Genomic DNA, 24,324 nt, shown 5'->3' on the forward strand with positions numbered 1-24,324 from the left:
TTTACACCGGGTGTCATAGTTTCTGTTCTCAAGCAATTTTTAAGTCAGTGGTTTGTAGATTTTAATAGTCAGGGAGCGCACAAAGAATAAAATCAATGGCCTCCGTATCGGCTCCCAATGCCTCTCAGAGTGCGTCACCTGACTGTTAGTGATAAGGAAATAATTAGATCTGCGGAGGAGTGGTATTTTAATTATTTACTTAGATTGATCACTGTGCAAGTAGGCTTGTACAATTGAAAGGAAACTATTTGAAATGGCAGTATCGACTGCTGCAGTTTGTTCTCACACACTTTCTTCAATGTTTACTTAAGGTTCATGTTTTGCAAAACACACCCACAACACTTGGACAGGTTTTTTTTTAAAATAAATTTGCATGCTGCCCTACTGTATAACCCACCGTTTATACACAATATTTTACTTCGTAACACTTAATAGTCTCTATTTTGTCTTGTAATTCTGTGCAATTAAAAGTAGCCTGGCCATTGTACATTTTCAGCTATTACCAGATTTAAATTAAATGAAAAGCTGGTTCCCTTTTATCGGAGGTTAACCAGGTTTGTAACATGTTTGCATGTGAAAGATATACTTGATAATACAAAGAAAAAAGGATGGACCTGTCAACAGGTAATTAAATAGAGGTGAGGAAATAAAATGTGTTAATAGCTTGCACAGATACAAGCACCTAATAAGGAGCACAGAAAGGGCTTCGATCGTTAGCTAGTCTCACAGAAACGTGATTAAAGCAATGCGGGAAGTATATCAGTTTGGCAGCAGTGCAAAGTGATGAAGGAAAGGTTTGTTACCTTTAGCGCTGCCAATTAAGATGCTGATTAATTTCTAGAAAAAGAAAAAAATAAGTTAAAGGTTACAACTTTGAGCGTTCTGTTTTTTCCGATCGACCAACAGCCCCAAACCCAAAGATATTTAGTTTACTTTCATGTATGACAAAGAAAGCATCAAATCCTCAAATTCGTGAAGCTAAAACGCTTATTTGCTTTAAGAAATACTACAAAACCAATAAACGATTATGAAAATAGTAATCGTTAAATAAACTAAACATTTAGCTCAACTTATCTTAAAAAAATGTAACAGTAAGTCTCACTAAAACTAAAATAAATGTCAGTTTCCAGCAGTGGGTTATTTGTGACATTTTGACTAATTCTCTGACTGACACAGTATGAAGTAAACTATCTCCAGTGACTGTACTCTCACTTTGCTGCCCGTCAGAATAAAAAAATGAAAATATTGCCTTCAACTTGCAGAGTTGTAACTCATTAGTGTTCTGTCAAAGAGCAGAAATCTAATTTGAGTAACCGAGGTTTTATAGAAACACGGTTAGTTCAGAAGGATCTAAAACATGTGCTGCCTGTCGTTTTGCACCTGACTTCTCCCAGTAACCTTTTTCTTATTTTTTTTTATGTGGTAAATGACATCTTGTCTCTCCTCTGCTGTCAGGTGACCCCTGCACCGTGTCGTCTCAGCTGGAGCTGGAAGAAGCTCTGCGTCTCTACGAACTCAACAAAGACTCGGAGCTTATTATCCACGGTGAGCTTTTCACACCGTTACAGCTAACCGTTTTAGGGTTTATATTACAGGATGTTCTCTTGTTCTGTTCACAGTAAGATGTTGATTGACACCAGGGGCTGGTCGGTAAAAGGTCCATACGAGAAGCCTGTTATCTTTTCTCTTCTACAAATAGTCCTCTCGCCTCACCAGTGAGCTTTTTATGACCAGTCAAGTTTGGCAGCAATACTGTTTCCATTTCTGCTCATTCGAGCCGCAGGGCACCCGACCCCTGGCAAGAACAAAACTAGTCTGTTCAGTAGTTTGCTGCCTGCCAGTACTTATCTGCTCATAGTGTAGTAAAGTAATCACGCAAAATGTTTGAATGTAATAATAAAAAAACATCATTACAAAGTAAAATACATTCTTCACATTGTTTTGGATAACATTCCATGTATTCCTTGGGCATGGTGAAACCTACAGAACTTCATTTTTGGGGGGAGTTTGAGGTGGATTTGCTAATTACAAGCAAAATCATGAAAATAATCAGTGATGTACTTTCTGCTGAAACTAAAATACCTGCTGGATAAATCTTATTACTGTATAGCAACAGAAAAAGGTGACGTTCTGACCCGACCAGGTGAAATGTAGACAATATAATCCCATTTTTATAATAGATTGAAAAGCTTTGGGAACACTAGATATAATGTAATAACATCAACAGTAAGGCATTGAATACATGTTGGAATTATTATACATATCTTTAGTATAATTGACTATTATGATAATGGGATGCACGTATAAAATAATGTATAATTTAACTTAAAAGGGAGGGCGAGCACGGGAGAATAAAAGTAGCAAATGGCAGATGTTTGTCTGATATGTTGCATTTATAATCGAAAGAGCTGATTAACAGTGTGTAGATTATTTCACACCTCATGTAAAAGTATTGATGCTGTCTTTGTTGGGATGGGGCAGGAGTGAGTTTGGTTATTACAAAGTATGAAAATTGAATGGTTGACATTATTTCAATTCAATATCACTTAGGTTATTTACATATATCAATCATAACAGGGCACCTCCCTGGATATCAGGGACCAATAACTTAACTGTGGGTTAAGTCTTAAAATGTGAAGGGTTGAATCGAAGCACTGACTATAACAACCAGAAAATAATCTTTACAAAAATGACAAAATAATTACAAAATAATCACAGAAAACTGCTTTTTAAAACTATAACACTTTATTTATCTTTGAACAATACTGATACTGATCAAAAATCAACAAACATCTGTTATACAATTACAAACCTACTACCTAAAAGCAACAAGCAAAGTCCAAAGATAGCCGGTAATTCCTCAATTGCCCTAAAATAGACATTTATATTTGGATACTTGGAGTCCAGAGCTGTTTACTTGTCTGAACACTGTGTGAGTGAGATTTCTTTTCTGGCATAATCTCGGGCCACTCAAATGTAAATAACATGTTTAAATTTGGTTCACCACCAATATTTAAATCTCTGGGTTCATGCTGGTTGCTTTAAAGATCTCTGTGCATTTACATGTCTGATAAAAGCTGAACACAGACAGCTGGATTCTGTCCACAACAAATAGGCATCAAGCATCTAGGCATCGGCATGCTGCACTGACCTGTAAAACTTACTTCTGCTATTGGCGTCTGTCTGTGGCCCCTTGAGCTACTTCACATCCTCGTCTGATCTTAGCCTTCTTGACAAATAGTTGCACAACTTCGTGGGTCTCGAGGTCGGTGCTAACTCAGACCCGGAGCAGCAGGGTAGGGTGACATGCAACCCTTGATTGACAGGCTGTATGTGTGTATAAGCATGCAACCCGTGGTGAAAGGGAACGGCGCCTGTGTGGTTAATGTAAAGATCTTATCGAATCAGAGGTGAAGGGGTCAAGAGTGCAGCGAGAGACGGCAGAGGATGAACGGAGGATGGGGGACGGAGGACGGAGGAGATGTGACGGTTCTGCGGGGGGCCGTCGGGTCTGCTTGTTAACGAGCTTGTCGGCTGTAGCCCACGCCTCGCCTCTGACTCACACTGCCCCCAGTCTTGCTCGATCCGTCGCTCTCTGTCACACTCATACAAGCACACACATGCTTGTGTAGTCTTTAACGTCTTAATTGTGTCTTTTTACTCCACCACACACACACGCATGCACACACACACACACACACACGCACTTATAACATTATAAGAACAATTTTAATGTGAATTGCTACAGGTAGTCTTAACTGCTGTCATGATGAGAGGAAGTGAAATGTACCCAGCAGCATTCAAACACCCTCACATGAATGCTGTCAGACTCGCCTTCTTTAGTTGAAATAGACTTTATAAATGTAACTGTTTTTTCATGTGTTTTTTTTTCTTTTCCAGTGTTCCCATGTATACCGGATAAACCTGGCATGCCGTGTCCGGGGGAAGACAGTGAGTTAAACCTTTTTTCCTTTTTTTTTTTTTAGTTCGACCAATCCGAGCAGCAGAGGTCCCATAGTATTTGATTTACATTTTAAATTTGGGGCACTTGAGCAAATTATTATACCGAGGAGTATTTAAAAAGGGCCATGGTTCACACTCATGGACTCAAGTAAGGATCAATAAAGCTTGAGTTTGTGAAACACTATAGATTTCAAAAGCCTGTGGTTGTGTATCACCCTTTGTAAAGCATTTATTTTTTTGAATCGGCATGATACATTTGAATGTATACTAAATGTGTACACAAATTATATTGGAAAGAAAAATGTTTTTCAAAACATTGCACTACAGATTCAAAGCAGAACATTGTGTGAAACTCAAAGTTTCCACACTGTATATGACACTGGACACATGCACAGTTTAGCCAGAAGTATGAATTTCGGGAAACGAGGCCCAAATTTATACTTGAAATATGTGCGTGTGCGCTTGTTTAACTATCGTGTCACAAATAGTGGAAAATTCTAAATCCTATTAATCCACACACTTCATGTTTATAAGATTCAAGTCTATACTATTTTAAAACATTTGAGAAAATGGAGTTTTTGCGTGTGGTTGATGATTCCAGTCCTTAAAGAAGAAAAATAACACACTGGCCTTAGTTTAATTAGCAGCACGATAATGAAATAATGTCATAATGTGGGAGAAAATTATACTTCAGATGAAAATGTTTGCTTCCTCATAGACATCAAACTGGTTTTCTACACACTGATACACAAATGCACACGCAGAGGTGAAGCAGGACTCAGCCCTCCGTGTGGGTGGCTGTGGCTCAGGAGGTAGAGTGTGTCCTCCTTTTAAACAAAGGTTTTATCCCCGGCTCCACCTGTCCACATGAACCCCACGTTGCTCTCGATGGACAAGCCAGCGTCTCGCATGGCTCTGGTTCTGCCACCATAGGTGTATGAATTAAGTCATAGGTGAATAACAGGAAATTTGTAGAGAGCTTTGGTAGAAATCCGTAAACAAAGTTCATTTACCATCCATTTTTCTCTTCTCACAGAGTCTATATATCGACGTGGAGCAAGGCGCTGGAGGAAGCTTTACTATGCCAGTGGTCACGCCTTTCAGGCCAAGCGCTTTAACAGGGTGAGAAGTGACTATCAATTTTGTTGAACAGTATTTCACACTGAGAGGCCATTAACTGGTGTAATAATGTGTATTTCACGGGTTTACCATTGTCATTGTCAAATTAGTATGATTACTATGATTAATATTGACTGTTTTACTTGTAAAACTTAAACACATTGTACATTTAAGAGCTTTGTTTGTGTACGTGTATTTAAAGAATAATGAGACATCCATTGCCCTGAAGTAATTTCACTTAGTATTGATCGAAGGAGTAAGACCGATGGTGGTAACGCGGAACGATTTAATTGTCGACCATCAGGGCTTCATGTTTCATCTCCTGGAATACAGTGTGTGCGCTTGCTTGTGGTGATGGTTGTTCTTTGTCTGACCTCCTGAGCAGCGAGCCCATTGTGCCATCTGCACCGACCGCATCTGGGGTCTGGGAAGACAAGGCTACAAATGCATCAACTGCAAACTGCTGGTGCACAAGAAGTGTCATAAACTGGTCACAGTGGAGTGTGGCAGACAGATGATCCAGGTGAGAGCTGTGACGAGCATCACACTCATCAGGTTGATTGCGTGAAGTCAATCGTTACCATCCGTGACTCATAACTATACTTAAGACTGTATTGTGTTTTTCAATGCTGATTATACTTAATGACCAATGTTGTTGTCTAGGAACCGATCATGCCCGGTGGGCAACCGATTGATTTCGACCAATCTGAACAGCCAGGTAAAACACACACACACACACACACACACACACACACACACACACACACACACACACACACACACACACACGGCTCAAATACAGTCTTCTGTTGAATTATGCATTTTTTCAAACTTTACTTTACAAGCCAAAATGGTTTAAATCATTTTAATTTCTCTCTCACTTCTGAATCTCTTTTCCATTATTTCGTGTTAATTTGGCTCGCTTCCTGCAGCGTCTGACCAATGCTCTTAAAAGATAAGGCTGCCGTTATTGTTCTACTTTGTTATTGTCAACAAATACTGAAGCCAAGCCAAACCAAGCTGCTTCTTTTGTTTGGAAGATGAGAATCTTATGTTTAATTTAAAAGAACGGCTAAAACAGGAGCATCCTGGTAGCCGAGTGGTTAACGTGCTGACCAACTTCCATCTGTCGACCTTTGTTGCACGCCCTGCCCCTACACATGTTACCTGTCTCTCCACACTGTCAGCTATCAGATACAGGCAACAACAACAACAACAACAGATGTTACTCAAACAGGAATAAATAGTGTTTTTGTTTGGGTGTTTTATTTACAGTGTTTTTGAGATCAACTCAAAAATAAACTATAAAACGTGTGTTCATCATAATAAAGGAACTGTGCAGCCCAGACTACAAGTTGGGTCAGCTGCATTTGGGGTTTATCTACAGCACCAGACTTAAGTCCAGTCAGGTGGTTGAGAGACTGACTGGAATGAGAGGGCTTAAGGTCGCTCTTGCTGCTGTTAGTGAGGCAGTTGAAACGGCATCCATCATAAATACTCACAGGCCACCTGGGAAGTTGTTGGATGCAATCTTGCAAACATTTGGATGCAGATATCTTTGTTTAAGTTTACTTTAAAAATGCTTCTTTGTAGATTATTATGATTTGAATGATCACAAGTACAACATAAAATTGCATTATATTTATTTGCAATACTGTGTCAAGCGTGGATACAAAATGTTTTTTTCTTCACCAACCATGCAGAGAAAAACGACTGCAGAAAAACGACTGTGAACAAAGCGTGTGACTGTCTCTCACCTACTTTCTCTCCTCTTTCTCCCATCTTTTCTATATTTTTTTTCTCCCTTGCCTCCCCCTCTCCTGCTGTCTGTCTGTCACTTTCTCCTCTCGCAGGCCCTCCGGATAAAGGCTCCAGAGAAAGCTTGCCTTTCGATGGGGAAGAGAAAGAGGTGAGAGAGAGAATCTTTTCAAACACTTTTGATGGATGATTCATCGTCTGTTAATCGTGTGAGTGTGTGCGTGCGTGTGAGAGATCAGTGCTTTTTGTGTGAGAAGATGGAGAGAAAAAATAAAATCACCTGTAATTGGAAGCAGGTTTTTTTGCCATTGTGTATATTTAGGTTATCCTTCGTCCACCTGCTGTGCATGTGTGATATAGAGTGCGTGCAGACGTAGGCACCCTTGCAGTGGTGTGGGTATTGATTTCCTTTAGTGGAGCTAATAAAGTAACCTTTTATCACAGCTCGTAACACCCAAGGCTGATTAATGGCCAGGTATGTAGTTTGGGGGGAGGGTTGTTGGTAAGAGCAGGATTGATAAAAATGGATCGAGTTGGACATAGATAGAAGAAGATAAGACAGGGCAAGCCAAATGATCTTATCTTCGGTTCCATGTTGACTCAGGGGATGGGGGTTGTCACGTGGAGGGAGGTAAGATGGATACATAGTGGAAACGGTTCACTTACAGAACAGATTACAGGAGAGAGTAGAAGAGAGACGAAGATAGGTGAGGAAGTGGTGACGATTGTTATCAGGTTTACAGAGAAGTAGGACTAATACAACGAGCGCTTAATCTGATGGAGGCAGCAAGATGGTATTTAATAAAGACACAAAAGTCATTACTGGGATTCACTTTGAAAAAGTGATGCAGTTAAAACTTAATTTACAAACCACTCAAAGGAAATCACCCTAGTGTGCAAACCAAATCACCAGCTCTATCAATATTTCATTAAAAAAACTGTTGATGAAGGCTGATGTTCTGAAATGTTGCTTGATTTATTGTCGCAGAATTGACTTCACGTTATGTAGTTTATCGTTTGTATGGCGGACTTTCACGCGTGCCCGCCCTTTTAATTTCTCCACAGGCGCTGAGCAGTAGAGACCCGGGGAAATCGCCTTGCAGCCTGGGCCTGGCAGACTTTGATCTTCTGAGAGTGATCGGCCGAGGCAGCTACGCCAAGGTGCTGTTGGTGCAGTTGAAGAAGACGGAGCGCATCTACGCCATGAAGGTGGTGAAGAAAGAGCTGGTCAATGACGATGAGGTAAACAACACCAGCGTATGACCAACCATCGGTCAAAAATGTTGCCTTTATGGCAGTCGGTGAGCCTTTGCGTGGACTCTGACACAGAGAGTTGGTGGGTTTTGATTAAAGGTATAGTTTTATTTTTTATTTGGTTATAATTTGAGATTGGTTTGATAGCCGATCATTTTGGATCCAAATCCGTGCCCAACAAATCCCATATCAAATTTCTCATTCACAATCTTTCTTAGATCTTCTCTTTTGCCTTTTTTTTCACACTACAGGCGTCTACAAAGAAAAAAAAGCTGGTGAGGTATACAAACACGTGCTAACTCAGTGACACGGTTGTTAACAAGACTGACTTACTGAACATGGCGGAAAGCCTCAAACCATAACTTAAACCATAGATATTTTATGACCTAACCGTTCCAAAGAAAGTTGGAAAGGGGACTCACAAGTCCCATGCTTAATGTTTTTCCTGGTAGCAAAAAGAAAAATGAGTCAGTACATGGTTAATAAATATCACAGAGTAGTGTGGTAAAAGAGTGAACGAAAAAAGATGTTTTCATTCCCCAAACAAACTACCCAAAAAGATTCAAAAGAATTCTGATTAATCCTGAATAAAACGCAATTAAGCTAATCTGACCCGCCAGACACAGAACCATCTGAGGAGCTGTCCTTGGAAACTTTGGAAAAGGGCAGGCGTTTTCTAAAAAAAAAAAGACAGTAATTGGATGAACCATCGGTCAATCAAAATCTTGCTCTCATTGTCATTCTTTGCTCTTTGAAAGAAATTGTAAATTCTGATATAACTGATACTATAGGAGCATCTAAGCTAACCGTGATTGGTTAGTGCTCTGTTTTAACTCATTACTTGAAACCTGACTAGATGGTTTTTCATGTGATATGTTCTATGTGATCTTGTGACGTCACAAGAATCCAGCTGCTGTGCGAGGTACCTATCGAACCACATCAGAATTGTTTTTGTCCTACTTATTGTCAATGAAACTTTTGCATTTTTTGTATCCATGCATGCAGTCTAAAGGCTTCATATATGTTTAAGAGTTAATATAGATGAAATAGTTCAAGATCAAAGAAAAAAAAATCATCCCAGCAGCTTCTCTACTGCTTAAATTGAACACATTTGTCAAAAATATTAATAACACATCATCATCATAACTGCTGTTTATATTGCTGCCAGTGTCCGCAAAAAGGACACAATAAGGCATTTTCCAGAGCTGCAACTAACTTTATTTTCAGTATGGATTAATCAATCAACTATTTTCTCAATTGTTGAAGGAATCATCTACAGATATCTTGTTTTGTCCGACCAACGGTCAAAATTCAAAATATATTCAAAATACAGAGACAGAAAATCAAATAAAAGCAAATCCTTATATTGAAAAGGCTGGAATCAGATAATCATTGGTATTATTTCTTTAAAAACAACTTAAACAATTTACAAATTATGAAAATGTAATAATGTCAATTAACTTATCAAATAATCAACTAATCACTTCAGTTTTAGATTTTTATACCATCTTACTTAATTTGTTAATCAAGTGACGTGTAACAACGACAACAGCTTGTATATGAGATGCACCGGCCATCTTCTTTAGATATTTAAAGGTTTATATCTACATCTCATGAGCATAACTGTCCCTTTTTTAAGTCCGTCCAGTGTGACAATAACACAGCAACTCCATCTACCGATACGTGGGAATTGTTGATAGTGAAGTCATAAGTCTTCTGTCACTTTCATGTATAATTAATACAATTAGAACAATCGATTGGAGCTGTTAGTCGTGGCACAGGGAAGAGTTGTCATGTCATTCAAAACCCGTCTTGTGTGTCTCGTCTGAAGCACTTTGAGTTTAGTTGACAGACCTCTTCCAAGCCATCAGTCTCTCTAAGAAGGTGTAGATAAACCATCATGTCATCAGAAATTGATCTCACATGTAGCAGCACAGCCAAAGGCAATGGGAGTAGTTAGCCTTGATTAGACGCACTTAGCGTGATTGACAAACTGACAAGTGCCTTTCGATCAATGTTGAAGTGTCCTGCTGTCTCTGTCCTCTCGGCGTGCGACACATCCGAGTCCAGACATATTGTCATCGAGGCATCGATAGAGCTGCTTCTACTGGCCGCTGCTCACCCTGGTCACTTGTACGGGATGGTCGATCAAGCACTGTGCCTATTCAGCTTTCAGAAGTTCATGGTGTCAGAATGATCTCTGATTTACACTTGGGTTGTGTCTTTGTGTGTTTCTCTCCCAGGACATCGACTGGGTCCAAACAGAAAAGCATGTTTTTGAGCAGGCCTCCAATTACCCCTTCCTGGTTGGCCTCCATTCTTGTTTTCAGACAGAAAGCAGGTGAGAGCGTCTCTCCTGTTTGAGTCATTTCGTTTTTTCAAGGCATGGAAAAAATCACTTCTAACCCGCTCTCTAATTTTGACACGTTTTAGAATTATTAAAATGTATCGAAAGGTTGTTCAAGCACTTGACTGCTTACATAAGAAGCCTTATCATAACAAATCACACCATTGCATTTTCTTCAGGTCATGGTCATCTCCATCACGGTTAAAATGCCTGAAAACTTGGTTATAAATCATTAGTATTTCTTTGTAACATTAGGGTTAAAATAAATAATTTAGCAAGAAAGTTACATTTTTTATTAATTTCACCAATATTTGTTCACAAACCGCTTTATCCGGACTGTGTTGGTGTGGTTTGATCAGATTAGAATGACAGCGGACTGGCAACATAATCAAAGAACCATTGACAACTGTCATTATAATTTTGTTCAAAGTCCTGATTGGTGCAAAGAAGTTACACATTATACTTCTACAACGTACAAAGAAAAATCTCATTTGGAGTCCCAAACTGCATCAAGCTCCAGAAAATTAGATAATTTTATTACACATTTTAATTTGAATCAACAATATGTGTCCTATGCTGACAATGGATGATTGTGCTGCAACTCTTTATGTTGGATTTTGTTTTTTAATATCGCAATGTGTAAAAAAATACTAATCGAAGGTGAAATAATTCGCTAGTTATTTATTAAGTTGTACTTGGAGTAACAGTGTGTGTTCGTTACAGATTGTAAGAAGCTAATTAAAAAAAAAAAAGCCTCCATAACATTTGCTTCTATTTACAGACTGTTCTTTGTTATTGAATATGTGAACGGCGGAGATCTAATGTTCCACATGCAGAGACAAAGGAAACTCCCAGAAGAACACGCCAGGTAGAGTCACACATTTTGTCTCGCGTCTAATTAAAAGGCATCAATTTGAAGTCACGTTGTGTCTTTTTTTTATTTTATTTTTTTTATAATCATGTGATACACTTGAATCTCTCTTTCAGATTCTACTCCGCAGAGATTAGTCTGGCGCTCAACTACCTCCACGAACGGGGAATCATCTACAGAGATCTGAAGCTCGACAACGTGCTGCTGGACTCTGAAGGACACATCAAACTGACAGACTACGGCATGTGCAAGGTGTGGATTGCAGTTGACTGTATGAAAAAAATCAAAGCTCTAATGAAACCACAAATCACTTAAAGGCCCATACAAAGCTGCATCGGTGTATGTTTACAGCCTTCTGAGACGATCTCACAGCTGATGATCTTTTTGTTTTTTGCAGGAGGGTTTAAGACCGGGCGATACAACAAGCACGTTCTGTGGTACACCCAATTACATCGCTCCCGAAATACTTAGAGGAGAGGATTATGGTGAGAGCTGCAACACACAAGCACTAGAAATGCCATCCTTATATTTGCTATGAGACAATATAGGAAGCATTATGCAGTAATGTCGGGGATGCTGCTCTCACTCATGATTGTGGATGCTACGTAGTGCAGACTACTTGAGAAGTCTTCATCACATAGTATACATAGATTGAGATTAGAAAAATAAGATGCAATTTATCACAATCTCTGCAGCAGAACAATGAGCAACAAGAGCTAGAATTGAGTAAATAAACAAAGAAATCAAGAATGAAAAAAGCTAAAAAAGATATCAAATACATCCACAAAGCAACAAAGTAATCTTAGAAACAATTGTGACATTCTCTGAATTCATTTTGCACATGTATTAATATATATTAACTAATTATTTTGAGTGTATTGGTCAACAACGATGTGGGCAAGGATGACTAACATGTATGAATCAGAAAAATGTTCATGTGTAACAGCCGCTAAGAATGAAGTTTAAGCATCGTCTACCGTGCTGGATGTAAACACGTTTATAAATACAATACAATGAAAATAGAAAAGCATCTCCATGGTTACTAAAAGAGTATTGTAGCAATGGGATCCACTGTTAAAGGATCAGACCAGTGTTTTGCATGCGAGTCTTTACAATGGAATAATACAAAGCCATTATTAATGTTACTATTTACACTTCACTGTAAACAACAAAACAGCGTTCAGAAAACATTCATGCAGAGTAATACATTTTTCCACCATTAAAATCTCTGTACCTGCATGTACAACATCCCTGTTGGACGCCCTGTAATAGTTTGACCCACCAAGGTACTTCACACAATCCATTTTTCGTCCTCATAGGAAATGAAAACAAGGAACGTTTGCTTTTGATGAAGATAAAGTGTTTAGTTTATCTGATAAATAACACAGTTAAGCCTTATCGATTCCACATGTGCCACTGATTCTTGCATGGGTCCTTCCTTCACAGCCAGCAACCAATTATAATTACTTTGAGAGTGATTTATTAAGTGTTCACCAACAAAATAAAAGCAAAAAAAGACCACACACATCTTTAGAAGGTTTGGAATATGCAAGAAATATTTTTTTTTCAATCTGTTTTTTCATTACGACCTGACGCTAACAAATATCTTGTCAAACCTTTTATCTTTCTAATATTTCATGTGCTGTGATGCTCATCTTATTTTCACGTTGTAGTTACAGGTTGTGAACAGTAATTAATTAGGCTGCTACAAAAAATATAATTATACTGTTCATACAGGGTTCTTACGGTCATAGAAAACCTGGAAAAGTCATGGAAATGTGTTACAGTCATATGTTCATGACGTTCATTTACGCTGAGTTTGAAATAACTAATATGCTCTTAAAACGCTCAAAATATAAGCAGACATACATACGTCTATGTAAATGTTTATTCTTTAAATGAAACTATTGTCTCTCATTCATTTGTGTCATTTAAGGTATACTGTATGCTTTGGAAGCCTCATTGTTAGTTTAAATACTACATTTTCTCACTTTCATTTATACATTGAAATCCATTGGTCAGAATGTGTATGAGCCCTGTTATACTTTCTCAATTATACAACAGTAAGTTCTAGTTGTTTTAGTCATTGCTCTGCTCCTGTGCTGCTACTCCAGTCTGCATATTCTGCATAACCTGCATACTCTGTGGAAAAGTACCTCATACACTACATTAAGCTTACACTTTTATCCAAAGCGACTTACATTTATACAACGTAGACACAGCAACGGGGAGCAATTCATACAACCATACTTCACAAAAATCCCTGGTTATTGTGTTCACCTCATACGTTTTGATAAGGGATGGAAAGGATTCTGATTCAAAGGGAGTCAATACTGGTTTTGAATTTGATAAAAAGCTTTCAAACCCATTCCTATGTGCTATTTTGAAGTGTATTGATCTTACAAATAGATCTAAAGTTAGAATGACATGATAATAGGGAAATAAAGAAACCGTTATAATACATCACCTGTGTGTTATATTTCGGTATGCTTTTGTTAAGCCCCAATTGGCTTGAACTAAAAACCATTTAGCAAGTATGATATTAGTTGTCAAGAGGTAAAAGGATGCAAAATACTGCTATCATGGTTTTAAAGTGGGAGTGGTTGCTATAGTAACCCTTGTATTTTAGTGGAATTTGTGCAAATAATACATTATATGAGTATATATAACTGTGCTTTAACATGCACACTGATTGCAAATACCTTGTTTAGTTGCTCTATTAATGATGAAAGTTTAAAATATCCATGCTCTATGTCCCCTTATGGTCATGAATTGAATTCTAACATACGATGTTTGTGTGTGTGTCTTCAGGGTTCAGTGTGGACTGGTGGGCGCTGGGTGTGCTAATGTTTGAGATGATGGCGGGCCGGTCGCCCTTCGATATCGTCGGGAGCTCTGACAACCCAGACCAGAACACAGAAGACTACCTCTTCCAAGGTAACACACACACACACAAATAAAAAAAACAAACACAGCTAAGATTTATAACCAGAGGGAAAAAACAGCACAGTGGAAGCATGCAACACCTTTGTATTGACACCTTTCCAATGGCCACTTCTCCCAGTACCAGGCACATACCATCTGTTACAGGGAACTGTGTGAATGCATGTCGATATTTCATTGTAAACACGGTTTCAAAATGTGTCAGTGTTTTCTTATAACAGCCGGAACAGTGTGGGATTGATGGGGATGAAAATGTTATTGTAGTCATATTATTTTCAGACCGTTTTACCAAAAGCCATGGACACATCATTGAAAGGCTGTATACATGTTCAACATGAGTATACGCAACAGAATTGAACTCATAACTGCAGCAGTATCAGTGCCATCTTCTGTCATTTAAGACTCAAGAGACTGCCCCCCCTCCTCCCTCCTTTCTCTCACCTTCTGCAGTAATATTGGAAAAACAGATCCGAATCCCCCGCTCGTTGTCAGTCAAAGCTGCCAGCGTCCTCAAGGGCTTCCTCAACAAGGTAAGAAGGGGTCAGACAGGCCTGTATCAATCTTAAAACAATGTTGACTCCTGATGGCTCTTGAGGATGACATTATTACGGCCTTCGTGGGAGTCAACTGCCATCGCTCACTGTCTTGCGTTCTTCTTCTTTTTTTTTCACCCTCGTCTTTCTGTATCTCCGTGTGGCTTCTATCTTGTCAATAACCATATCCGTCAACAAAATCCACTCTTCTTTTTCATCGTTCGTCCAAATTCTCACCTTTGACACCCTCTCCACTTTTCTTGTTCGTCTGATATTTTTCGCCGTCTCCTCCCCCATCTTTACACATCGTCTCTCACCCTCCTTTCGCTCACGCTCCCACAGGATCCCAAGGAGCGTCTCGGCTGCCACCCTCAGACAGGCTTTGACGACATCTCGGGCCATCCATTCTTCCGAAACGTCGATTGGGACCTTGTGAGTCACTCACCTTTATTCTCTCCATGTTTCCCGCTCTCTTCTACTTACCTCGTGTTGCCTTGATCGTCACCTTAATCACCTGAATAAGTCCAGATGAAGGAAATCAGTTGACTCTACAGAGCATTTCAGAATCACTTCTAGGAATCTCATTGAAAGTTGAACTCAGACTAAAATACTCAGTTATTTGTGAAGCTTCCTGTTCTCAGTTTCAGCATGAGTAAGAGTAATATGTGTGATGACATTCCTGTTTTGTGAGAGACAGAACTGTAAAACTAAACATAGGTACAAAAGACTGACAGGCGTATCTAGACATAACTTAACTTGGGTTGCAACCCCAAATTATTTTCCTTATTGATCAATCTCTTGATTATTTGTTCGATTAGACTTTCAGAAACTCCAACACACACAAGTATTCAATCTTCAATTACAAATCCACACTTTTGAGAAGCCGGAACCAACAAAAACTTTGTCAATCTTCACTGAGAAGATTAATGGACAAATATTTTGACCATCCATTACATGTTTCATGGACTTATCAGCAAATTGTAAAAAAAAATAAAAAATAAAAAGTCATACAGAAGCGTTAAAAGCTAAGGATATGATTAATACAAAAATGTATTTGAATTTAAAATATGCTGCATATAACTTCACAAAAGCTTCACAAAAGCTGGAAAGCCAGTCCATGAAATAATATATACGAAAACTATAAGAAAAACAGTTTACTATCTGTCCTTAGGAAATAGAAGACCATGTACTTTTATTTATTCATATATTTATATTTGTATATGTGTTTTAAATAAAATACAACTTTGTACACATGTAAATGATCAGGCACGTTTTAGTCTCTTCTCAGACTGACAAATGACCTTTACAAATGGACAGACAGACAGAGAGGGCAGCTCGCCAGGGATCACAATGCCCTCTTTTTCCCTGTTTGGTCTGGAGCAGCGACCCAGCAGTCGGTCAGAGTGTCTGGAGGGATCAGCTTACACCCCTCTACCTCCCTCCCTTCTCTGTCACGCACACGCACACGCACACGCACACGCACACGCACACACACACACACACACACACACACACACACACACACACACACACACACACACACACTCCTTAATATTAGCACTGCAGTGCACCTATTAGCCTGCAGGCGGAGCATTCTTACAGACACATGAGGCGCTGTGAGTTGCTTGTACACTGAGATGACTGTAATCTGAGGCACTAAGGTGCTGAGTGCAAGTGCGTCATCAAGGTTTTAGTCACTGTTTTAAAAGGCTCGTTGGGCTGAAGTATTTGTTAATGGAATCTACAGTAGAGTGAAGACCAAAGAAGGATTTTAGTGTCCTTTTTCATGCATTTTATACAAATGATAGGCCCTGATCTTCCATTTCTTCTCAACTGACCCACTAGTTAGTTTATAGACTTAATTTAGTCTATAAAGTGTCCAAGAAAAAGTTAATATAGGCAGGACAATTTCCGAGAGCCTAAACAGCTTGTTCTGCCTGACCAACAGTCCAAAATCCAAGGATATTTATTGACTAATAAATGACAAAGAAAGTTTGCAGAGGAATTGCCTTCTATTGCTCGTCTATCGTCAATATCACTCTTGATTTAATAGTGTTTTGGCTGATATGGTTGTTAAGTTCTCACCTGTTCCCTGTGTTGTTATTTCAGCTGGAGCAGAAACAGGTGGTCCCGCCGTTCAAGCCCAACATCTCAGGGGAATTCGGATTGGACAACTTTGACGCCCAGTTCACCAACGAGCCCATCCAGCTCACGCCTGATGACGAGTGAGTCCCCAGTTTATCTCTCTTTTTCTTTGAGTTCCAACAAAAAAATATATATATGGCAAAAACAAATCTCTTTTCTTTATCTTTCTTTAGCGATGTGGTCAAGAAGATCGACCAGTCTGAGTTTGAAGGATTCGAGTACATCAACCCACTCCTGATGTCGGCGGAGGAGTGTGTGTGAGGGGACGTGACATCTGTGCGCATACACACCACCCACACACACACGCACACGCACGCACACACACACACACACACACACACACACACACACACACACACACACTTATGCACGTGTCACGTGGCGTCTCAGTGTCTTCAAGCTGCATGGTTACGAGACAACCCGGCAACATCAACCTTCTGTTCGAGGGCTGCACATGCACAGTAGAACGCTTATTTGCCAAAACCAGTCTCACACTCTGCCATTTATAACCACTTGCCCTTAAGCCTACCTTCTTTTTTTCATTATTTTTATATCATGTAAATCTGCACTGATAATGATTTTCTCATCGGGGGCCTCTTTACCGGATGCCAACAAGGCTACAAAGTTCTTCCAAGGTTGCTGTATGTCGGGGGATGAGGCGCAGCCCCTGACGGATGAACTAAACATCCTTTCCTTCCAGCTGGTGGGGTGTTTTCAATGCATATTTTATTTGTACATATATGAATCTTCTATAAATATTAGACAAGGCCTTTTTAGCTTCAAGCCACAGTCGGACAAAACTGACTTAATCACCAGAAAGTCTTTTTGGATTCCGCTTTGTCGCAACTCCATTACTGTAGACGAAAGAAGAATCATAACACTAGCCTTTAAACAAACAAAAAGATAAAAAATCTATATATTTTTCTCATGTTTTATTTAACATCATTATATGTGTTGTTCTAATGTGTCACATGTCCAACCACAGTAACAACCAAAAGCTTCAGGCTTTGTTGTTTTAGATGAAAATACAACCTCTGGAAACCAGAAGGTGTCTACTTCAAGGCCCTTGTCCCCAGAATGAAGGAACGTCTACAGCAGCATCCAACCAACACTAATAATGAGTTAAGACTCTCAAACTGTGAATGAAAGAGCCCACAATGCTGGGAAATGGGCGAAAATAGAAGCACATCATACCTGAACGCTGGAGCGCAGGTTACATTTTACTGTGCAGACCATCCATGAAATATACATTCACACAGGACCAAAATAACATAAAACGTCTTGCTGGTACGAATTAGAAGGTACAGTATACATGCAGAGATGTGCTGTTCCAGGTCAGAGAATTTATATATTCAGATTTTTAATGCTATGCTTTTCTGAAATGAATGGTCTGTCACTTTTTTTTCCCTTTTTTTTTTTTGTACTTTCTCCATTCCATGTCTGTCTTTCATGTAAATCAAAAATACTGATTGTTGAAGCGAGAGATCAGTCAGAAGCCACAACACCATATTTACTGTAAACTGTGTCTGCTTCAGTTTAAACATATATACCATTACATGAATTAGATATATTGTAAAACTGATTTAAAAGCATATAAAGGCTGCGTAGAGCCGTTCTCTACCCTGACTGTAACGACACTAAGTGAAGGTGAGTGAACCTCCAGACTGTGAAGCTTCTCACTACTTGGAAATTGTTTTAGCTTCACGTGGTGACCAGAGGAACTCATTCATCTGTTACACATGTTACTTTAGCTTTTTTCGTACTTTTTTTTTGTGAATCAGATTTAATTTTGATTCTCTTTTTTTTATTTTTATCACTACATTGATTCCAAAAAGTTACTGGGTGAACCCAATGAAAACACTACTTGTTGTATTTGTTGTGTTTTGGGGACGTTTACCACCCAGAGGACTCTGCTGACATGTATTATTAGTGTGCAAAGGAAAAAACAGACGATAAAATAAACATTTTATTTCTCTCCTTGTGGTAATATGTGATTGTGTCAGTGTGTGTCTGTCAATCATTTAAAGAGTGCTGTTCAGCTGAGAATATCTGCATGAATTTTTATGACAATCCATTCAATAGTTGTTGAGATCTTTTAGTCCGAACCAAAGTGGTGAATCAACATCCATAGGGCCACTTTGGTGGAGTGGTTAAAAGACCCAGCCTTTTAAGCATTGTAACCAAAGACTGTAAGGTGATGCCGATCATCAGTCCTACAAAAAAATATTTTATTTGGGCAAAGAGAGGTGCATCATTGAGATCATGCAAACGCATGCCTGTCTGAACAAACTCGCACCATTACGCTTATGATGGTTTTACTTTACTGCTGAGACCAGATCTGAGCTCTCCGACCCACATGGGCGTCTAGAGAGAAGGGAATTAGGCTTGAGTCGTTAAGCTTGAGCTGTTCCATTCCAGCTGCTTGTGTCTGCGCTAGTCACGTGACTCCCGCCTGGCTTTTAGAAGGCCCTTGGTGTACCCAGGGGTTAAAAGGTCATTGACACCATTGCCCTCCTCTCTGCCGCTCACAGTGCTGAGCACTGAGAGCTGAAAAATAAAAGGATTGTGGAAATGATGTGTCAGAAATAATAAAACGGATTGATTTGTGCTGCAATAAGTCGCACAATGGTAGTTAGAAACCGATTGTGTGAGGCTTATTTCATATCCTGCCCCACTAAACCCTTGTCTATATTGCCAATAGAATCAGATTTTGTGGAAAATTACTCCCCTTGTACTATTACACCAGTCAAATACAGCATTGCTGCACGCAGGACGAGGATAAATGTCTGCATAATTTTGTATTCCCATGATGGTATGTTTGACATTGTTCCTGTGCCCTCTCCAGCACAGAACGAGGTACGCCTCCCCAGGCACTGTGGCTCCACATCACCCTGTGGAAGACACGGGGAAGGCTAACCTTGTATAATTAATGATGTAAAACGGAGGAGGATCTGAAAAAAAAATCCTGTTTTAATTGTTCTTATCTTGTTGGGTGTTTTATTTTGTCCCTGAAGGGATTAATTAAGCAGCAGAAGAATCATACTTGGAGCTAAATGCGACCCCTTAGTAAAACACACACTGCAATTTGAGGTGGATAGTGTTCTACTTGGCACGATATCCAGGCTATCGCACTTAATTTACCGGTCTTGACTTTAGTACTGAGTAATGAGTTGTTCTTCAGCGTCTATAGTTAAATATACTTGTACCGCCTTTCCTATAAATGGGTGCATTTTCTACTGAAGTGATTGTAATGATATAGTGGGGGCATTTTGAGATATACAAACACTTGTTTGATTAGGGGACACTTGAGTTGATTCCTCATGACACTTCAGAAACACCTACATACTGTACATGAATGAATGGGAAGCATAAGTAGCAATCCAAAAGTAGGTCAATGTATTACAAGAAAAATGTATTTCAAAAGATACAAAGAAATACATGCACAGTACTATCTCATCCCCATTACTTTTTTTGTTCTACATGGGCGAGATAACCACAAATTATCCTCCTCAGGTGAAGTTCGCACTACGGTACATAAACTCAATTGCCGGTTTATCCAATCAGACACATAGGGCAGAACATGAGCTGACGGTTCTTCTCTAAATCCATTTGACACCTCAGACTTTGCAGTGAAGGTGTCGTGTGACCTCAGACCAGCACTTCAGAAAGCTTCATTACCCCAAATTACAGACACAGCCACTGAACAACTCAGGAAATATTTCAATATCCAACACTATTTCCAAAATGATGCCTGAAAACGACAGTGAGGTGTCCGTCCTCAGTCTCACTTAGTACGAAGTCCAGTCGCAGTTAGTTACAGATTCTCGAGCTAATGGAGAGGCTTATCAATATGCTTGTCTGTTACACTCTGTCTGTGGATCTCAGTGCTGAACCTCATTCTTCAGCTTTTGGCTTTCCCCTTAATGAACTATCAGCGACGGTCACAATATGGCAGATATGAGATTAATTTACTCCCCGCAGTACACAGAGTGATGTTATTACAGGAAAATCAATGTCCCTATTGTTGTTCTCTGGGGCTGGACAGGGTGTACGCACATCTGCTCTCATAATACAAATGCTGACCTTGCTGTCAAAGAGTGAGCCAGAGAGAGGCTGCGGCGAAACGGCCGACTGTGTTGTTTATCAAAGCTTTATCAAGCCTCTCTGCTCTCACAGACGCGTGACATCACACTGTGGGTCAGTCAGCCAGCCAGCTGAAAGAAACCCAGTCTATGTAGACACGATAACCTTTTGAGATTAAGATTGTAGCCAAGAACAGGAGTTATGAAAACGGAATTCAATCTCCTTCAAAAGAAAATATTGCTTCAATTCGTAAAATCTTGTTCCTGTCCACCTCACACTCAGAATTCATTAACTCCCATCAGCACTCGAGGCACAATAGACTGCCTGAATGACCTCTTGACCTTTTGCAGAGGATAGGTTCATAAAAAGAGTGTGGGGGAGGTGTGGGAGAAGAAGCAAACCTTTTGCCCATTGAGTTTGTCCTCTCTCTCATTTTTACATACTTGATAGAAAGCCAAGGATAGAGATAAAGCTTTCTGTCATGTCAGTTCATGCCAGCAAAGACACCGGCAATAAAACTGACCTACAACACAATTCAAATCAAAAGGAACATGAAGGTAAATCGCTAAAAGAATGAATTTTGCGGTAGATATTACCTCAAAATCAGCTGTATATTATACATAAAATAAAATAACATTTTTTGACTGAAATAAAAAACACTTGTGCAGTGAATAACTACTACACAGAGGACCCAATTGTGGACTCCTTTAAGAACCTTTAAAAGGCCTCGGACCCCAGTTTTTGCCTCCGCTGACTGCCTGCCGTTAGCGTCGATTTCCACCTCTCTCTCTGCTCGTAGCTTAAACGCCTGCTGAAGGAAACAAAACTCCCAGGCTGCGCGAGACAGACAGACAGACAGGAAGGCAGACAGGCAGGCAGGCAGACGAGAGACACCCCCGCATAGTTTCCGTCAGCCGGGTGACGTCTCCGCCTCTCAGCCCGTGTGCAGTGTGACGTCGCAGGGCTGTAGTGGAGCCTCTCGCTGCATCTTGTTGACGGTCCGCCAGGCTTTTCCCAGTACCGAGAAGACCCCGCGCGAGTGAGGACGACCGTCACGGGCAGCTCCTTTTTTTCAGGCAAGTGTTCAAGCTACTCGGTTTAAAAAAAAAAGATGGACCGTCTAAATGGACGTTTTGATAAAGCCTTTAACTGCGGATAGCGGTTAAGCAAACTTAACGGTTAAGTTAGAATTCATGTGTTCAAACTGACGGTGAAGGGGTAACGAAGCTAGCCCGGTTTAACGTCAGTTAGCCAACTGTATCGCCCTGAGTCTGGGGGTTAGCCTGCTGTAATGGTGGCCAGCTCTATCGCTTTACTCGCCTGCCGCTATATTATGGTGGGGGGGTTTCCGTCTCTATTGCGACGGACACAGCTGTGTGTCTATTACTGTGCGCTGGGTGAGCATTCAGTTTGTATCGCCGCTCTTCGCTGTTGGGGTGACCCAGGTTAAGTTAGCCTGCCTGTGCTCCAGGGAGCCGCGGTTAGCCCGCTTCGCAGCCCTCTATTGCGGGTCAACGTGTGACCGCTTCACAGCCACTGTCCCGAGTGAAGCTAGCGAGAGCGGTTCATATCGGACATAAAACGAAAGAAAACAAATCTTTATTTAATTCGATACGGATATTGTGAAGGGTTTATGTTCCGTTTGTGCGTGTGGTTGTTTAGGCGTGTTATTTTGTGATTTATATGAACGACACGCTAATATGTTGCTTTAAAGCGATTTGATTGTAAGCTATAACGGAACTGGCACGTTAACGTCACCGGTGTGTTTTAACAAACCGACGAAGAACTGCTGCGGTTGTGAACCACACACCGTGCCCTCGTCAAGTCGGTGTATGTGTGTGTGTGCGTGAGTGTGTACGCGTGTGTGTATGTGCGCGTAACGCTGGACCGCGGTGCCTTCCCCAGACCAGACTGTAGTGTAGACAGTGAATGTCATTATCAGCGCTGTCTGCATACCAGTGCCGTCGTGGCGAGCCAGTAGAGGAGGCACGGTGTGCAGACTGTAGGAAGAGGAAGAGGAAGAGGAGGAGGGGTATAGCTGGGGATGGAGCAGAGAGCAGGAGCATTATTATACGCGGTGTCCTTGCAGCAGTGTAAAGGACACCAGAAGTGGAGGTGACATGGAGAAACATTTCCTAATAGCTTTTTTAATTGTTGTGAGGTTGTTTTCTAAATGCCACCGCGTTTTAATTTGTCGTAGCAATGCGGGTGTGGAGATTTCTGACGGAAATAAACCGATCAGGTTGGAGGTTTTCGCGGGTACGGGTGGGAGCTGCCCCCCACACCACCACCCCCTTATTAAAACCCTAATTTATCGGTCGCTGATCTGATTTTTTCACCCTCATATTTCTCCACGGTTATATTTGTCATTAAATAGAAAAAACGCCCACAAACATCAACCCGTTTCGGAATCGTACTAGAGGTTTGCTCCGCCGCAGCATTTACCTCGGTGGAAAAAAAAAAACGATGAGATGCTGACATTTGCACAAGCATGCAAATCTTTGCACCGTGGTTGTTTTTTCCGAATGTGCGTTTTTGCCTTTCTGAAAAGCCGAAAAACCAAGTTAGTGTAGATTTATAAATCAAATGCATTTGACGACAACACGAAAGCGCAAACGATGCACCAAATTATGCATTTTCAAGCAAAAGTGCTTTCAATCTGCCGCCTTTTTGGTGTCATATTGCAGCAGTAGCCATTATCATCTAGATAGCGTTTTGAATTGTGCATACCAGCTCAGTGTTGTTACCCTGTTACAGTCGATTAGGAATTTCCGCATTAAAGCCCGCCAGTAAAAAGGGGGAAACCACGCTTTCCATACTGCTGTATGTCAAGCTGTGAACGGCCTGAGAAAAGGGGACGACTGCTGTTAACGCTTTTATCAATTGTTTTTCAAGGAGTTGATGGGGTCAGCATGGGGCAAGCAGACCTAGGGAAAGGCACAATATGGTTGGAAGGGGCACTTTCATTTGCTAAGTGAAATGTTTTTGACCATTGTATCGGCCTTACATTAACAATGTAATGGGAGAGGGGCAGAAGGGATGGGGGAATTTATTTCAGTTGTCATGTCTGGTCAACTGGTTTAGCTTGTTAAAAATCTCACTTTGTGCTGGAAAGTTTGTTTCGAAACCTTTGGTGAAACCCCAGATGAAAATTCCCACTAGGGTTCAATTACAAGGGCTGTGAAAGCCTTGTGTTTGTGTGAAGTATGGTAATGACCATTTGGTTTAGCGGGTAGCCATTGACCTCTTCAGCCCCCAGCCGGGACAGTGGCAATCAAACATTAAAACTCTATATAGAAATATCTTAC

General features: G+C 40.3%; 2 protein-coding genes across 4 annotated transcripts in view; both read left to right on the forward strand.

Moving 5' to 3' along the window:
* prkci (protein kinase C, iota) overlaps positions 1-18,910 on the forward strand; it is a 29,001-nt gene extending 10,091 nt beyond the window's left edge. The window contains exons 3-18 of the mRNA XM_068568799.1: positions 1,456-1,545; positions 3,901-3,951; positions 5,000-5,085; positions 5,468-5,605; positions 5,746-5,800; positions 6,936-6,991; positions 7,906-8,082; positions 10,338-10,435; positions 11,223-11,309; positions 11,429-11,564; positions 11,710-11,797; positions 14,124-14,249; positions 14,706-14,785; positions 15,131-15,220; positions 16,898-17,013; positions 17,107-18,910. Coding sequence (XP_068424900.1) covers positions 1,456-1,545; positions 3,901-3,951; positions 5,000-5,085; positions 5,468-5,605; positions 5,746-5,800; positions 6,936-6,991; positions 7,906-8,082; positions 10,338-10,435; positions 11,223-11,309; positions 11,429-11,564; positions 11,710-11,797; positions 14,124-14,249; positions 14,706-14,785; positions 15,131-15,220; positions 16,898-17,013; positions 17,107-17,194 — 1,562 coding nt within the window. The 3' untranslated portion in view covers positions 17,195-18,910. The remainder of the gene's footprint in view (positions 1-1,455; positions 1,546-3,900; positions 3,952-4,999; positions 5,086-5,467; positions 5,606-5,745; positions 5,801-6,935; positions 6,992-7,905; positions 8,083-10,337; positions 10,436-11,222; positions 11,310-11,428; positions 11,565-11,709; positions 11,798-14,123; positions 14,250-14,705; positions 14,786-15,130; positions 15,221-16,897; positions 17,014-17,106) is intronic.
* A 3,362-nt stretch (positions 18,911-22,272) lies between these two features.
* Positions 22,273-24,324, forward strand: part of skila (SKI-like proto-oncogene a) — a 32,775-nt gene continuing 30,723 nt past the window's right edge. The window contains exon 1 of one of the 3 annotated variants that reach the window (XM_068604075.1): positions 22,273-22,413. The gene's annotated coding sequence lies outside the window, so the exon portion shown is untranslated. Of the gene's footprint in view, positions 22,414-22,825; positions 22,847-23,111; positions 23,132-24,324 lie in introns of those variants that run through there. The other 2 variants (XM_068604076.1, XM_068604077.1) reach the window with 2 other exon arrangements.

The sequence above is a fragment of the Clinocottus analis genome, unplaced genomic scaffold (assembly GCF_023055335.1).
Source record: "Clinocottus analis isolate CAN_PGR_092001 unplaced genomic scaffold, fCliAna1.0.p SCAF_11, whole genome shotgun sequence".
Classification (NCBI taxonomy): domain Eukaryota; kingdom Metazoa; phylum Chordata; class Actinopteri; order Perciformes; family Cottidae; genus Clinocottus; species Clinocottus analis.